This window comes from Ischnura elegans, assembly GCF_921293095.1.
Source record: "Ischnura elegans chromosome 13 unlocalized genomic scaffold, ioIscEleg1.1 SUPER_13_unloc_4, whole genome shotgun sequence".
Classification (NCBI taxonomy): domain Eukaryota; kingdom Metazoa; phylum Arthropoda; class Insecta; order Odonata; family Coenagrionidae; genus Ischnura; species Ischnura elegans.
In genome coordinates, this window is record NW_025791660.1 from 3104999 (window position 1) to 3124194 (window position 19196).

The 19196-nt window shown below is 35.7% G+C and overlaps 1 protein-coding gene across 1 annotated transcript; it reads right to left on the minus strand.

The window, feature by feature from the left end:
- Nucleotides 1-5499: 5499 nt before the first annotated feature.
- Nucleotides 5500-18872, minus strand: LOC124173055. The gene is made up of 4 exons (XM_046552579.1): nt 18489-18872; nt 18235-18372; nt 13796-13963; nt 5500-5857 (listed from the first exon to the last, which is right to left on the minus strand). The coding sequence occupies exons 1-4, from the start codon at nt 18675-18677 to the stop codon at nt 5795-5797; spliced, it is 558 nt and encodes a 185-aa protein (XP_046408535.1). The 5' UTR covers nt 18678-18872; the 3' UTR covers nt 5500-5794.
- Nucleotides 18873-19196: the final 324 nt, after the last annotated feature.

The following is a 19196-nucleotide window of genomic DNA, read 5'->3' on the forward strand; positions in this document are numbered from 1 at the left end:
CAATTAGTGGCTGGTTATTTAGGGCATAAGCTGGTGACAATGGTCTACTTTCAAATCTTTGAGTACTGTCTGCGATATTCTCTTATTCCTTATTTAGAAATTCTTCGGAAAACATGAATTCATTGATAACAAGTAAGGACCCAGTGATTAAGGCTAATTTCTTCTTGCTTGGCCTTTGGCGAAGGCATCACTTATTGGCAACCTGAGTGAGTTTAAGCTTAGTTTTTGCGTGCCAGGAGATAGGAATTCAAAAGCAGTGGATGCGTCACTCGAATCTCTAATCTCTTGAACCTTTTTAAAGTTTTATGATCATAGGGATAGTACGACATGAGTTGGTCGTCACGAAATTTATTAAATGATGAGAAAGGTTTCTTACCGTCTTGAAAAATAAGCATTCTAGGGAAAATGTCAATCCTGACGATTTTTTTTCGATTTTATATGCTCCATGTAAGTAAATCTGTAGACCATATTAAATCTTTCGATCAAAAAGTCTTCCCGAAGCATGCTGAGGATGTCCTTCTTTCGCCTGCAGCAAAAGATTGCCGCCATGGGTGGAGAACTTCATTCTTAAAATAAAAGTAACCTGAGGTTTAATTTCACGAGGTAAAGAGTTATTTTTAGGGGTATTTTTAACTAATAATCACTTATATCGTAAACAATACAAAAATATCCCCTCCGAGAGTCCCTAGCAACACAAAAAATCATCGATAATTTTTTCAATGCCTTTTTAGTAAAGGATGAATAGCATCAATGAATTAGTGGAGAAATGTTGAGAATAGAAAATAGAAACATTATTAATAACACCACCAACAAAATTAAGAGAAAATTACCTCGTAAAAAGTGTAAGAATTTTCGGAGGACGCCGGTGACAGAAAGTGGCGCCGACTCCATGGGACCTAAAGTTGCCCGAGCCCTCTCGAAAGTTCGTTACGGGTGTGAGGAGAAAATGTGTCAGGCTTGTCGATTTTCCCCGGAGTGTCCAGATATCGAGATTCATGTTATCAGGGTTCTAATGTTGATCGTATGACTTTTTCAAAATGCTCAAAAGAAAACTTTTAACTCACTACTTGTAAATTTTCCATGGGCAACATCCCCGGATTGGACTCCCCCTATATTTTTTGTGTGTCGGCATCCTTGGTGACAGAGGAAAGCTTGAAACCAGAACTGACGCAAAATGCTAATGCCTGAGAATCTGGTGCCGACGTTAGTGAAGGTTCGAGACCGCTAAGCAAAGGAAAAGAGAAGAACGGAGATTTCAAGGTTGAGGCTGCCAAGCGCAGTCGGCAGCCATCTATAGATGACGCTCGGTTTCAAGGTGATATACGTCAGTGCTTCAACTTACAAAGGATATTTTCCCATCATTTCCTGAAAGCAGCCTTTGCGAAGAGAGATGTTGACAGTTATTTCCTCTAAAGTGAAAAAAGACAGGCGATGGCAGAGTGAATGTGGTGGGGAGATAAGATATCGGGAATGGAGAGATATCCGCATTCACGACCTAAACGCTTCTCCATTTATCTTTGGACGCTGAGTATAGCCACGAGAGTTGAAATAGTTGCAGTGCGTTGAGAACTTTGAAGATGGGCAAGAATATAACTTCCTCAATGACTTGAATGACTTTATACCGTCCAAAAGTGAAATAGGAAATTCGAAAAGTGTTTCCTGTTTGCGTCAGATATACGTGCATTCATTGTCTCAAATATGGTCAAGATCTGATTGCGGAAGAGTGAATTCTCTACTCTATTAATTGCAACGCAGTAAAAGAATTCTCCCATCATTCATGGTTCGAATAAAAAAAACGCTTGATCGCCTCAATGGTAAAATATTTACGGACATTCATGTTCGAAAATTTTCGGTGTATTTCAAAATCGACGAAATCATGGGGTAGTTTTTTCATTTATTTAACCTGCAGACATGGTAATTTTTCCCATTAACGTTGGTCCACATTTAATCTCACGCTTAGTTTCCATTAAAATTATTTAATGCCTTTCTCCATGCCTGTAAGCTGGAATTTACTCACATTAGATTAGTATAGAAATAGTAAAACTCTAAGATCACAATTAAGGAAAACATTTTTGTAGTTTCACTATAAACTACTGAAAAAACTACCTAATCAGTCAAATCATTTCTACAAAAAATTTTCTTTTAGCTATTACTACCGCTTGGTTACGATCAAATGACATTTTCCGGTTATTCATTCACTAAATTGGAATTTCGCTCCAACTTGATGAGAAATAGTTATTTTCAGCATCATAAAACGTGATGACCAGTCTTCAACTACGGTTATAAAGTAAAAATATTGTGCGAAGCAGCGTAAATGTAAAGAGGAAAATTATTGATGCAATTTGTCTCCCGATTCCACTTTGAATCATTTAACTATTCAAATCAAACTCGTTGACACTTTATTTCTGCATCTTTAATAGTCTCATTACTGTTCTCTTATATCCTAACCACTTTCTGCTGGGAGTGCTTCTCCCCTAATTTGTTTTCCCAAAAACTTCTACTTCAGCCAATCCTTTGACAGTTAAGGCGACAACTTTACATTTCTTGTCAGCATTCCATGGCACTTCCAAATAAGGACTCTCATAATGTTCAATGCAAATAATATGAACTGAAGGTGAGCCCTTCACTCTGAAAGATATAACTTCTTCCCACTCAACGGTTTTCTTTTGAGTTACCCATCCATTCTGAAAATTAGCTATCTTTTTCTCTCCGAACGAAACCTTTTGTATTGCGTTGGGTATTTTGAAAAATAAATACGTTTTGGTGTCGTCGTTTCGTGGGGAAATGTGAAGTAAAACTCAAGGAAAGATTCCAAAGCAGTGAAGTTTTCTCCGGTGTCGCACCGGGCCAGGTCCTCCATTTCTCCTTCCAACGTTTCGATGGACAACTCGCCCATCGTCATCGGGGATTCGGGAATCCATTGGATTGATCCAATTCACTGCAATTGTTCTGCAATCCAAGCAAACTTCACTGCAATTGTTCGCCGGAAAAAAACAAAATTAGATTCCAAAGCAGTTAATAAATTATCACCTTATCTAGCTAACCATCCGGACCAAAAAATATCGGCCGTCACGAAACAAGCTCTTGCAGATGGACACGCGATAAACCGTCGCTTAATTTTGACGAAGATAGAATGGAGATGGTTTGACTTATCTTGTTCACATTTTTCTCGTCGAAAAATGCAGGACGATAAATCGTATTACAATTGTACATATCCCCTGAGCGATAGTGGAGGAATAAATTTCAATGGGATCCCTTTTCCCGTCGAACAACGATTCGTGTTTTAAGACATTTTCTAATAAGTTCCGGGTAGTTTCTTCACGAAACTAGCAGAGAGAGATACCTATTTTTATTGAAGTGTCTTGTTTTCAGGTTCTGCTCTTTCTCAACCTTGGATGAATTTCTTGGTGAAAAGAGCTTCACAGGTATATGTAATTCGTTATTACAATTGATTTTAATTTAAAATAATTGACCTCACTATTTAATTATGTGGGATTATTTATATCAAGTGATGACTTATTCAATAAAAATGGAATTTAATCGAAATAAATATCATTTGATCATCAATTTTGAATATTTGAAACGATGCTCAACGTAGGTAATTATGTATTGTGTTTTGTGTGGGTGATCTATACTATAATTTTATTGTTTATTCAATGAATTTGTTTGAGCCATAGTTTTTGTCCAATAAACTTCGAATTCCATTTTTGTAAGCTGTAAACGTGTATCCTTGTCTTCAACATTATCCACCGTCCCAAATATGCATTAAATTAGTCCTCAAAACTTTTTGATTCTCAAATTAGCCAGATTTTTCACACAATTTTAAACTTTAGAGCTCGGGCGGCAGTTTTTGATATAATCCGATTTTAAAAGATTTGAGTGCGAGATCCTGATATCATTTTGCAGCTTTCCCGCAAAGGGAAACTTCGATCAGGGAAAAAACTTTTTATTCGGCCCACCGAACTGCTTATCTCCATCGCGTTTATCTCTCATTTTCTTTGTGTCCTCCTTCTCTCATTTCCCACTTATTCCGTAAGGCGGCGAAAGAGATCAACATACACACTTTTGAGGGATTTGGAAGAATTCCTTAAAAGACAAACACCGACGGAGGAAAAGCATTTCAAGCACTTACTACTAGGTGAGTGTCTGCTGGTATTAATTTATTGGAATTAAAGCTGTTTCCTGACTGAATAGAAGTAATTTTATTATGCTTCACTCTTCAAGGAGCCCCTAGGAAAGTTTTTAGCACATCCACTTATATGGATATTCAGGCCTGCGCAATGGGGAACATGCAACATTTTTAAAAAGTGCTTTAATAAGAAGGTCCCTACCTCAAATGTACTCTTCGAAAATTTCGCGGATGAATTATGATTTTTAGCCGAGTTGAAGCGTAGTTCAAAGAATTTATTTTATCATGCAAAAGAAAACATTAGGAGTTTTACATTCTTGTAACAAATATTACAAATTTCAATGATATGGGGCTAATTATTTTCGGCATGCGTTGACTCATGTTGTGAATGCCAGAATCATACGGAAATAGCAGCGAAAAAGCAGCCATTCAATGGAGACATTTTGCTTTTGCAGTAGGGCAATGCTTTATCTCAAAAATTCTTAATCGAGGCCACATAACTGCGTGACGGAATTACCTAAAGTTAGGCAATAAGTGCAGTTTTTAATAAGAATTCATTTTATATATCTGCGTTGAATAAATTCCATAGTCACCTACATCTGAGCTGATATTTTAAGTTATATAATTAACTTTGTAACAAGTTTATGCTAAGTAAAGAGATAAATTATTTGTGGGTAAGCTGTAAAAACCATTTTAAGAACAGTTGATTAATATCTCCTTATCCCTACCATAAAAATGCATTGCTTTAAAATTGGCTGCGCAGACGGAACATGTGCATGAGCACAAATAAAATATCTACAAACTCAGGTTCAATTAATACTGTCTCAATTTCATGTCTTCAAATTTAGCATCTCCATATAGAAGTAGGCAAAGTCCTGGAAAACTTGCTAGCATGTCTTGGGTCCAGAAGGGCTAGTTAGCCTGACACAGACTTGAAACTTCAGAAAGCTCAGAGTACACTGGATGTGGGAATTTGATTATGTAGAAGCTAAATTTTTTCATTTTAACTTGTAATAATTTGAAACAAGAAGAAATTGGTAGTTCCGTCACGTGTTTGTTGAAGACTATGATATACATTTTATGCTGTCGAAACTACAATCTATTCATTCTGCATAATTTTTAGTTTCGACAAATTGTGTTATCATAAGCAACGACTCAAACATTGTTCACAGCCTTATTAAAAATTTTCAAATTTCGCTTAGATTCACAGAGTTTTGAAGATGTTTGAAATCACCACACATAGAAGGTTCACCTGATAGTAATTTTGTCACATATTAATTAGGAAATATTAAGAAGGTATTTCTATAATTAATTTTGTTTATGTGTACGAAAATCATCTTCATAAATATTTTTAGCCCATATCATGCACAGTTAGAATTTTTGATTTTTTTTGTATTTTACAATTTTATCTAAATATCCTAATGCATAGTTTTCTCTAAAATTTATTCTGTCACAAATGGAATAGCCCAGTAACAATAAAACATTGTCACCACACTACAAAACAAAATATGTAAAATCAGGAATTGAGCAAAAAATCATTTTAAAATTTCAATTCAATTACACGACTGGTGTATAAATAACACCACGATGTCCAGTCCTTGGGATTTGGAGATCCTGTTTGACAGATATCAATTCAATAACGCAAAAATAACACCAAACCAAAATCTAAAAAATCAAGAAGACAAAAATCCATAGAAATAGCCATCCTGGAGAGGACATGTCTTCATCCTGAAAAGTAAAAAAGTAAGGCTTTTAACTAGCTTCCCCTTAATTTTTATACATTGGTTAACTTTTTCTTCCCCTTGACCACTATGTTTTAATGTTTATTTATCGATTAGTGTGTTTGAGTTTAAGGTCTTAAAGTATTTAAATGAGCTCTACGACCTCAAAGATGTAGAAAAGGGAGATACTCAAATGGCCGTATAATTCTCCCACAGCTCGTCCGCCTTGCGAGGAGAAATTGACACTGTGTTGGTGTGTGAGAAGGGGAGACCGCAGGGGCCAAACCCCCGCCTCTCAACCCGAATAGACCAAAATCACACGCACACACATTACCCAGAACAAACACACAAAACAAGATCCTTTGTAAGGGATGTATGGACCTCCACAAAGGCTTCTTGTTCCACAAAAACATCGGGAATCTTCACACTAAAGGCCTGCAAAGGATAGCCAGTGGTTTGCGGAAATGCGTGCACTCAATAAGCAGCCGCACACACATTCAATCAACCACAGATGGATTCACACTTATGGTAGAACAAATAGCTCCAAAAAGAGCGTGGTCAAGGATCGCCAAGGGGACGAGGTACCAGACGTACCTAAGTATTTCGGCTATAAGGTAGCCCTCTTAAGCGTGTGATAGGAAAAGGCAAGCACTTCCAAATTAAATGCATTTTTTACAACGTTTCAGCATGGCATAGTATTTAGATGGGGCGATCGATAGCTGAGGTCATTTGCGCCATTAGGGTAGGGTAGGTAAGGAGGAGTAGAGAGGAATGTGGCGTCGGCATCCGCCTGCTCTCAACGAAAGGCGCCAAGGGGACCACGTATCCGTCGGACGGATGGTTGTGTTTGAAATGTCCTCCACACAACATTCAAGCAGGGAATGTTCTACTGTCGGAAAATTCTATGCCACCACCAGGATTTGAACCCCAGCCAACCGGGCAGGAAGCAAACACTCTAGCTCAAGTCGCAAAACTACATTGAGGAAAAAATGACCCAAGTAATTTTCTGAAATTTATATTACTATTTCAGATAGTCAACACGTACATTCAGGTATTTATGCCACCTCTTAACAAGTCCTTGAAAGCCAGTAGCAAGGAAGTTCTTCGGTTGCTCTTGCAGCCGAGTTAGATTACGGCACCATCTGTACCAAAGTGATGGTCACCCAAATGATATTATACGAGCCGAAACAGAAAAAATCACTCAATTAAGTGAGGACTGTACGTTGGATGGATCTGCTAGCAAAAGGTGGGTGCGTAATTTCTAACGGCATAAGGCACACACTCATTGTCGACTTATTTATATTGGCTCACCCTCATAGAGTTGTAATTGGATAAAACTATACCAAATTTTTAACTCCCGCCCGGTGGTTCAAATAAGTATATATATTTAAAAAATGATCTTATATTCTGCTACACGTGTATTGAGGAGAGCGAGGGAAAAATTATTATTTTTTTCATTTTTTTGAAGAGGTGGACATTCGGGGTTTTAAGTGAAAATATTTGAAAATTTCGTCAAATAGAATGTTTTTTATGAATTTTGTTGGTGACCTTTTTAGTGGGCCGTTTGTTTTACTAGAAAATTGAATTTTCTGAAAATGAAACTATTTTGTAATAATCCAAACTAAAACTTTCAGCAGCTGCATTATTCCTTAACCTGGCAGTGGTCGCCCGGCAGCCTTATATAAGCGCTATTTTTTCCTGTTACTGAGACTGAAATGACCTGTAACCTCCTCTAGCTGATTTTTTAAGCTTTCTGAGGATACATATAAAAGATTACTTTAAAGTCAATGCAAGTTTTTAAGAAAAATTGCTTTCGTCAAAGCTATGCAGAGTGGGGTGCCCCAGACACCCAACGCGACCGTTCTCATTACAGTTTGCCGCCTAGTATTTAAAGTCGCCTTGAATGTTTTTCATCCATTTTCATCGCATTTGATAGCTTTTTTTCGGAAACTGGCCATGAAAGTTGTCTTTTTGCGTTTACATCAATAAATATTTATTTATTGGTATATTGTTTGCCTAAATGTGGGTAAACAAATAGAAAGTTAGTAATTTCTTATAATGTTACAGTGATTTTTCTCAAAGTGAGCCACGAAAAATCGATCATGTAATACTTATAGCACGTTCATTCAGTACACTATGGATTCCTGCAGTCTTTCTAAAAAAAGGAAAAAGCTAATATACTTTGACTTTTGATTGAAAATTTGGATGAGGAATTATTTGTTTCTGACGTCTACTTTTATAGAAATTGCGATTTTTAGAAGTGATTTTTTGAAGACTTCGTTCAATTACGTTAGTGCAGTAGTTATTAAAAAATTCATTATTTACATGTTTCTGTGAATTTACCATTGAAGGTTGGCCTTGTAATACTTACATTCATCGTTTTCAATTCATACTAGATGTCAGCTACCTCTAGATTAAAAGAAAGAGTCTTTGTCTTTTGAATGAATCTTTGAGGGAAGAAGATTGATTCTGATGAAAACGAAGACGGGTGTCATATAGCTGTGCATGACACTTACTCTGAAGACCGTGCTGAGATGATGAACTTTTGTAAAAGGGAAGGGAGCTTACGTACGTCGGGAAGTATGGAGTTGCAACGTGTAATACGCAGGGATCAAGACCAAACATGAGAACATAAAATTGTAGCAGTGTTACTGAGAGAAGTGGACTTATTAGCTAAATAAATTGGATTCAAAACATGAATGGTTTGTTTTCGTATGATGTTCATTGAAAGAATGGCAGAGAAAATTGTAAATTACACTAATATTCAGGTACAGAAAGTTACTCAAAATTATACTTGTAAAAGAGATAGTGAAACAGACAGGAAAGACTTAGTGTTCCTGAATAGTATTTTACTTTTAGCCAAGGCTAATAAAACTGAGTAACAGAATTTTTTATTGTTTTGGAACCACAATGGATTAGAAGTGGAAATATGTTATTCCTCCATGAGCCATAACATATTTCTCTTTTCCCCTTTATCTTTTCGTTTCGACAACGTGACTGCTAGAGTAGAGAAAATGAAAAGTGGCAAATTAGCACAAAGTAGAGATGTATTTGAGATGTTTGCTCGCAATACACGGCAACATTATAGAATTGGGCCATGAAAAAAAGCTGATGAGCAATTGATTCCTTTCCAAAGAAGATATTCATATAGGCAATATTTACCTTCCAAACCCGCAAAATATAGCATCAAAATTTTTGCATCGGCAAATTCGATTGTATTTGAAAATGTACCTACTCAGGGTGGCAACCAGAGGGTTCATTTTTTGTAGATACCAGTCCAAAAAAGGAGTTAAAGCGAATATTTTCTTTTGTAAACAGAAACGGGAGGATCATAATTTGAACTACTGGTTCAATAATATTCTGCAAGCAGATGTAATTCTAAACAATAATTTGACGGTTGCGAGAACAGAATGCAAAAAATAAAAGAGATTTGGCATCGAAAGCCATATATGTAAAAGAAAGAAGAAAATAGCAGCTTATTTTGGTTTAGGAAGAAAAAAGCTCTAGTTTCCTGCGTCGTAAAATGGTCAAAGAATGTAATTCTTACGCCAACAATTCACATAGCTATTTCTGTCAATGAATCCAAGACGAACAGATAAAAAAGAAAAACGGGAATATTGACCTTTTATAGCTGCACTGAAGGAGGTCTAGCATTAGACAAAATAGGCAGCACCTATCATACAAACAGAAACATCAGGAGATGGTCCATAGCCATTTTCTTTCATTTGCCAAACATTGCTGACATCAGTGCATTTGTTATACCTTGGTATTCCAATTCACTATTACATTGCAAAGAAGTTATCTTCATGAGATAACTCGATCGTTAACTTTCCCATACAGCAAAATTAGATCGATATCGAACACGATCTCTAGAGACTTGAAAAATAAAGGAATATGCATAAAATGAGCCTGCGAAAAGGATGAGGAGAAAAAAAGAAAAATGTTGGAAGATGTGTTTTTTTTCCGACAGATATAAAAACAAAATAACACTGTGAACTGTGTTAGAGACTAACGCGTGGTACACTTTTGCTGAAAATTTTGAGAAGTGATTAGAAGGAAATAAATAGTTTACATGATTTATTTTCTGCATTCTTTAGACTCAATAAAACTTTTCAACAGTGCGAAATTGAACCTCTGCTGAGGACTATATATTTGTTAGTTTTTCTTTCCAATGCTGTATATAATTTGTAACAGGAGTATTTCAATAGTAATAAGTGACCGTAATATCATTGAAAAATTTTCCTCAAGAATACATTTTGGGAAATCGATTCAATATAGATAAGTAAATTAATTTAGTACATTTATTAGTATTTACGTAAGGCAAATAGAGGTCGACGCTGAAAATATGATGATATACAGTGATTGATGTGTATAAAAGTGTATGCCATGTATTTATATCTCAGCATTTAACTGTGTTCTTTGGCTGAAACTAAAACAATTGGCAATTTTTCCGGAGGAACTGTGAATGCCTACTGGAAAATAGGGTATTCAAAAATATTTTCTCAAAAAAATAAAAGTTGAATTTATGATTTGAAATATATAGTATAGTCATTCCTAAATAAACAAAGGATATGTCGAGATGTGAAATTTTTAAATAATATATACTATTTGAAAGAAATTGAAGAAAATCTTTTGGGGTGACAGAGACACCCACCGCGACCGTTTATGTTCGGAAAATGGGCGCGACTACCGCCGGGTTAATGAACCCACAGCCAGTTGAGAGCCTCACGAAATACTTTTCTTCTTAAAAGGAAATCGGGGTCTCCCACAAATAATTCTTTCCCTCTAATATTTTTAACTGTAACAGTCACTCCCACTGAACACTACAGATATTGTCCCAAAAAGTGTCATGGTAAATGAGAGATGCATTTCAGACAGTGTCATTTAAATTCTGTGCACCATAGGATTAATTTACTGTGGCTATTTCACAGCAATGCACATAAAATAACCTTTATCATCCTTGCAGTCCCAAAGAGGACCACCTAATGGTTTCCTTTACGACCCGCCAGTCCCTTTCGGAATCAATGAGACACACTTCATGTTTAATCGGCTAATAATGAGTTTCATCGCTCGAGAGTTCACTTGAGAGCCGCTTATATTTTAAACCAAGGTCATTTAACATTGGCCGTATTGTACAACTTAACCCTTTCGAGACAGCAGAGTTTTTGTCTTAGCATGACTGCTGTACTGAGTCCCAAGAGACTCTTGTTTCTCGTGGTACGGAGCATTTTTGGAGGACATTCGTTAAGAAGGGTCTCGCGGAACCTTTTTCGACCCCACCTCGCTGGAACTCTGCTTTATCTCAGACTCCAAGGGTAGTTGTGCACCCTCCTTTCCGGGTTTACGACCATACCTGTGGCATTGGTATGCGGTCAACTTAATTATTGCTTATACGTATTTAGAATACGGATAATTGTTGCTTGCATGTAAATTGCAGACTTTGAATTGAATTCCTCATTTTTTTCTGAGCATTGCCAAATTTAAGTGAAGTTCTACGGTCAATATTAAAGCATTTAATGCAACAACAATTTCCATGTTGATGTTTATACATAACTCGAGATTTAAGTTAATATTTATCGTAGAATTTCGTTTCAAAATTGTAAATCCTGATCAAAAGACCAAGAATTCAATTCTTAGTCTTTTTTTCTTGAGAAATTAACAATTATTCATTTGGAAAACTGACTGGATAAACAATTGTATGACTGCTTTCGCTTACCGCTATGAGGGGTTATAAAAGACGAGGGGTCTGGGTACCTGCTCCCGAATTCTGAGGCTTATTCCTAAACCCCGCAGGGTTGGGTCCCGAGACAAAGACAACGTAAATCCACGACCGTCCTAAGTGGGGGAGAGCTAGAAAATGAACATATGGCTTTTGTTCTCCTGGCCAGGAAAATGTCACACATAAATATACGGCTGTCGTCTCCAGAGTCAGGAAACATCCACACATGCATATATGTGTGTAGTAGGGAAAAGGTTAAATTGAATAATAATAATAATAATAATAATAATAATAATATCGTTTATTTTCGTAGGCACTGGGGCCCATGAGAAAATATAAGTACATCTTTCTACATTTCATATTGAGATAGATAAATAAAAGTAAAAGTAAATAAATATATATACATATACAGTCAAATGTGAACAGTGCACATCGCCTAGTACATGAAAGAAACAATACAATATTTTCGACAAAAAAAAATAATAATAAATAATCGCACTTCGATATAACACACTAATTACAAAATTTAAGGTGACAAACAAAAGAAATATGAACAAGAGATATGAACATAAGAAAGTGAATATAAACAAGAAATATGAGCATAAGAAAGTGAATATAAACAAGAAATATGAACATAAGAAAGTGAATATAAACAAGAAATATGAACATAAGAAAGTGAATATAAACAAAAGAAATTTAACTTGGGGATAAGGAGGCATTCTTCAGAAACCCATATGTGCTGTGTTTGAACCTATTGATATTTGTACTGCTTCTTATTTGGGCTGGGAGAGAGTTCCATATTTGTGAGGCGGTTACTATGAATGATTTGTTCATATGAGGCGTGTGATGTTTTGGAATATGGAGGTCAATGTTATGATTTCGGGTAGGTATATCATGAACCTCAGATTTTCTAATGAATTTCTCATACAAGTATGGCGGGTAACCGGTCGTTAAGATACTAAAGGCTAGAGTTATTATGTGAAGGGTGCGACGCTCTTTATACTTAAGCCAGTTGAGGTGATTGTAATAGTTACTGATATGGTCCCATTTTTTTAAATCGTAAATAAACCTTACAGCTGAATTCATGGCCAATTGGAGTTTATTATTGTTTGCGTCGTCTTGGTTAGTGAATAAGGCTGTGCAATAATCCAAGTGAGGGAAGACTAGTGTTTTAACTAATGAAATTCGTATGTCGGGTGTAAGTATTTCTCTGGCTCTGACAAGTTGATGTAGTGATCCCAAAATTTTACGCCTCGCATAGTTTGTTTGAGGCTTCCAGCTAAGGGTTCGATCGAATATGTCTCCAAGGTTTTTTACTGTTTCCTCATAAAGTATATTGTGGCTACCGAGTCTTATTTTAGGTAGATTTTCATGGTCTAATTGGGAAAAGAAATAATTGCTCCCTATAATTATTGCTGTTGTTTTCTTGTCATTGAGAAACAAATGATTAGCCTGCACCCAACTGTTAATTCTCTCGATGTCCTCATTGATAAGTGCGATTGAATTAATAATATTGGACGGCGATGAATGACGATAAATTTGAAAATCGTCGGCGTAAAGGTGGTAGTCACAATGCATGAGGACATCAGGGAGGTCGTTTATAAAGAGAGAAAAAAGAAGTGGGCTAAGAACTGAGCCTTGTAACATCCCCACGGGATTAGGGATCCAGTTTGACTGTAGGTTACTACTGACCACCACTGCTTGAGTGCGACCGCTGAGGTAAGATCTAAACCAGTCAACAGCACTCTTTGAGAAATTTAGGGTACTCAGCTTGCGGAGGAGCAATTCATGGCAAACGGAGTCGAAAGCCTTGGTGAAATCGAATAGTACTAAGATCGTCACCTGGCGTTTGTCCATTGCCTCACGAATGTCCTCGGTAATTTTTGAGAGTGCAGTTTGAGTGCTATGTCGACCACGGAAGCCAGACTGCAAGGGGTTTAGTAAGTTAGCAGTGGATGTATATGAGCTTAATTGCTGAAATACAATCCGCTCAAATATCTTGGCAAAAGCGCATATGGCAAAAGCAAATTATGAGTAAATGGATAAGCATTTTACCTTCTATCATACAACTTATGATCCAAATGATAAAGAAGACTCCCCATAGAAATGCATATACTTATGCTGGGCAAACCTATTTTCATCATACAATTGATATATTAATATAACAAAAGCTAAAATAATGAATCTTTCAACATAGGTTTTACCGTGTATGAGAATAAAACTTACCAACATATTGGCAGTGGGCAGTTGGATGTCTGGCACAGCAATGAATATTTCATTTGGTTGGACTGAGCATGCTTTCTCTGAAGTGCTTACAACCGCATCTCGAACGCAGTCCTTAGTATCAGTAGAAGACCTCAAATTGTCATGAACTGCCCCCTCTCCTCCAATACTCTGCAAGGAGAGCAACATTGATAAACAACTCACCTACTACAAAATCAACAATTAACGAATGCTGATAATCTCGAGGAAACAGGATTTTTGCAATTTTATCAATGCCATTAAATGAAAATTGAAACGTGTCTGCAAATCAATCACCCATAAACTACATGGCGGTTAGAATCAACATTGGGCATGAAGATCCTTGGTGAAACTCAGGTCATACTATTATGGCTTTATTATAGCATCACATGGGCCATGAGAAGGCCTTCAAATCGTGTCATTCACAGCAAACTCATGTTACCCCTGGAATATCAAGGTCATGCAAAGAATCTTAACTCCCTTCTTTTAAAGTTGCAAGCTAGTACATAAAATAGAACTTTAGGGTGACAATTTTCACAGGTAAATTACATTTATGTGTACATTCATTCAAGGGTAATTTCATGGGTTCATTTATTGGGACAATAACTAGTAAGGTGAGGTGGTGTAAGTACGACATCCCTCAAGAAGATCGTATTTCCGTTCGCGAGGCACGTAGCGGTCATTCAACATATTCCACATATTGCAATGGAACCAGAGCCGACTACTTCGAAATATTTATCCCTCGAATTCTTGTTCCACACTCTTAGAAAATCTACCCTTCAGTTCATCTCGTAGTTGTTGTTGGTTGTGAGGACAGGTAACACCACAGTTCTTTCAGCATCTACGTCTCAGAGGTGCTAGGTAAGAACTATATCTTGTTTTCTGTTCTTCATGGATTAGTTTTCTTGGTTACTTTAAATTTTAGAACTCGGATCATTACATTTAGTTTAGATGGGGGGTTTGCACATTTCCCACCATATCCAATCATTCTTTCCTCACAGGGCTACATGATTGTAGTATGGCTTAAATTTTTAGTTTCTGTTTGGCAATTCTTGAGTTAAACTTTTTTTGTATACATATTACAAATCATTGTGGACTATAGAACTAGGTTGTTTAATGAGAGTTCTCATATCAACTTTTATTTTTATGGTTGTTTTGATAAAGAAGCTCTCTTTAGTTAGTTTTCATAAAATAGTTACCTCGCATTTTGCTCTCACCATAACAATTGCATCTTTTTAATTGTAGTAACCTAAGTTCGATTCAGGCGAAATTGTTTATGCAAAGTTAAACTTGAGACCTTTCGTGAAGCACTACCAAAATCAAGCTTACATTTTTAGCAGACATATTGTGTGTATTTCCTTCGCTGTGTTTAAGACCTGGTAGCATATATTCAATAATTTCGTGCATATTTTGGGGGTTGCTGTCATAATATGAGCAATAATTAATATTGCATGATGAAATGGTGCACAATTATGTGAGAAAAACACAAAAGGGCTGCCAAATAGCAACGATGACCTAAAGAAGGCACTTGACGAATTTACAATTGGAAGAATGGGGAGAAAATGTGCTAGTATGAATAAATATGGATTATAGTTGTCTAAAAAAGTGGATTTTGAAATGGTTGCTGATCATGCCCATAGAAATAGCATAAAATACCTTCCAAAGACGACAAAAATCCTGAAGATTGCTTTATTGGTCTAATTTCATGGCACAAATTTTCAATTAAAAAACCTCAAAGGATAGAGTATGCAAGGAAAAAAAATTCTGACCTCTTGTGATAAATGCTCAATTTGATTTGTTGCAAAAGACAATCCATGAGTTGCACGATGATAATAAACCAGAATGTATGTTTAGAATCTGGACAAAACTTCATTTTCTACGTACCCAGGGAAGACAAGAGTCGTTTTCAAGAGTGCATTTCCCTCGACTCATACAATTAGTTTATTAGGTCCTTTGAGCATCATTGTTAATGGCGGAAAGTGCAAATGAAATCAAAGCCCCTCCTTTGATAGTATTCGAAGGGAAATATGCTTGGGATAGTTGGTGCACTCCCAAAAATACAGGATTCTTGTGGAGATTGGATTCTGGCTATATTCAGAGGTAAAATGTCAGATGCTCACTACATTGGGAAAATTCTGGAGATCTATGAATCAGGTGATCCTGTGGTTTGCTTTCCAAGGACATGTTGCGGGACTGAAAAAAGTTTTACCTATCCACAGAATGAGGGTTCAAGCGAAATAACTAGGGAAGACATAACCATATTACCTAAGCCTTCGGTTGGCTGTTGAGGATAAGTTAGCCTTTTGCCCATCTTTCTCGGGTTAAAACCAAACTTAAATTGAACAAATCAATATTCAATGCTGAATAGTTTGAAGAAATAGTTTGAGTTGTTCCTTTCAATCAAATTTATATATGGATATCTTGTCATATAAAAACTTGATGCTATTTTATCATTAATTATTCAGCTTCTACACACATTAGCTATTTGTAATATGCGTAAATTAATGTATGCAATTCCAATAGTCACCATCATTAGTAAAACCAATTTCACTAAAATTCCTTCATGTAACATCTTATTAACCAGAAGATGCAAAAAAGCCCCTTCCAATACCTTGGAGGAGGTATTGGAAGTCATTGGGTTTATAGTCAAAAGAAATGATATTAAACTGCAATTCTAAAGTTGTTTATATAAACTAAGACCTAAAAGATTATTACTTTTGATAGAAGCTTTGAAGGCTACTTGTTTACTTAACATAAGATCTTAATATCAATTAATTACCACAATTAGAGGAATCCCTGCTACTGAAATCAATGCTCATATGAACATAATTGATTTATTTTTGTTCAGATTTATTCAAATTGTAGATATATTGTTTACATTAAATGCACTATAAGTTATTCCTAGATAAAAATATAATGTAGTTATGGTAGTTGTGATTATGATAATAATCAATAAACCTCTTTCAAGTACTAGACAAAAACTCCAATATCTTGGATAAGGTATTGGATGTGGTGAGTTTTTCATGAACAGTTAAATGTAAGTTGGTACCGTAAAGAGTAATGTAAAGCTGAATATCTGGGCAAATCGCACTTAGCCCATGCGCCATGTAATGTGGAAATATATTGCACATCAGCCATGGGACTCACTTGCCCCACGCACGGGGAAAGTGTGATTCCTTGAGAAGGCTTTAAGAAAAAAATTATATAATTACCACTTTACAGAGAGAGGAATGTAAATCCTAAACTCTTACTCGGTTATTAATACATGTATTTTACAATGAATCTCAGGATTTTAACAGGCCTAGAAAAAATTCCTAAGCTAGTTAAAGTTGATATATGCTATCTAAGGGTAGCACTTACCACACCTTTGTTACGTAAACAAAATATTATTTACCATTAAATAATTTGAATAAAGGTTTTTGTAATCAAGCAGATAAAAATTTTTATGAACCACTGAAATAGATAATTTTAGCAAATATTTTTTTTATCAAATCACTCAAATATGATACATATATAAAAATGGATATATATAATATTTTAACATAACAACGGACAAGTACACTAAATAGCCATGGTGTGTTAAATCATTTTTCTTAATATGCCTTAAATATTTAAATCTTTTTGTTGAAATATTATATTGGATACTTTTTGAGTAGCTAATTTACTTTTAGTACTTGTATACTTATGCATTTCTCTCATCTCATTATGTTTAATACGACTTTAAACTGGCAAATGAACTTTGAAAACGTCCGCAAATACGATTCTATAAATGACCTAAACTTCAAGAGTTAAAATTTTAATCCAAACAGGAGGTTTAAAGTAAGAGAAAGATATCGAAAACATATCCCAAAGATTATTCGTATCTATTGATATCCTTAATTCGTAGGCCATAGCTGAATTCCAATTACCCACTTTTTTGGCTTGGATTGAATTTTAAACACATAGCTGTAAGAAAAGACAAAACGTCTGCGGTCCTCACCACTGAATAACCAAAATCGGAAACACTACGTGGGAAACTGGACTAATTTCACTATTCCGTCGATCATTGGCGAGGTCCTTTCATATCATTTAATATTGCTAATGAACTAATTTAATGCTCCATTAACTTTTGTATCCTAATCAAAGTGCTTTTTAATAAATTTTGCATGTAATAATTAGATGCAGACATATATCTTAATACCTTGCCCGTCGTGGATTCATCAAATACACGATTAAGGTACTTTTTCACGTTATTGTCTTAACCTGTTGAACCCACAAATAAAAACATATTACTAAAGTTTTAAATCTCGTCGATATGAACGTGAAACTTTTGAGGCTTGGCTACACGGTAAACTAATACGAACAAGTTAATATCTACTTACGTGAATGATTTCACATTATTTGTAAGTTACACTAGAATTCCACTGAAAAAAAGATGCACTCACCCTTGAGTAATTTATACACGAAACATTTCTCAGTTCTGCGTCCGATTCATGACAAATATTTCTGAAATCATTGAATTCGATGAGCTTTTCCAAGCACAGTGCACATAAAGTGGCAGGTAGGCCATCTCCCACAGCAACCTACGAAATCAATGAAAACGTATGCAAGAGACATCAGACATATCGTGGAAAATAAGTTCATAGAACGGAATAAAACAAGAACTCAGGAAATCCATAAAATGTAAACCGTCACTTACTTTTAAGTCGACTAAATCATATAAGGCATCCTCTACAGTTATCTGGCTTGCCACAACTGAAGTGAATATGTTGTAATAATAATCATTTTTCTTCATGCAAAGTCTGCACGGAGTACTCTCCGAATACTTTCCTGAAGACTCCGAGAAATCCCCAATGGTAATGCTCATGGTTTCACTGCAATAACTCATTGAATCTCTATACCAGTTCACTCCAACAAATCATCCACATATCACTCAGTAATTTCCAAATTCCTAATACATTAAGATCATTTCCATGACGTACACCAATGCAAAAACATTAGACTTATCAAGGAAAAGGGCGTAATAAGTTCACATTTAAATCGGACTTCATAAAGAAATCACATAGCAGCAGAGTAAACAGCAAACGATATACAAGAATTCAACATTATTTATAACTTGTAACTGACCAGGTAAGCTAGGTTTAGTTCTGATACCAAACTTTAGTTGCGTGATAACCCGCTAGAGGATAACGTATGCAACAGGCCTTCAATCAAAACTAGGTATTTTCAACGATTAGTGGCATAATATTGGGATTTATTGATAAATATCATTCATGAATATTTTTAAACGACTAATTCTACATCATAGAAAGTTTAAATTAATTTTTAGATTTAAAAAGCGCAAATGGAATATGAGCGTGTGCAAGCCGAAGTTGGCCTTAAATTCCGTATCTGGACAAATTATTGA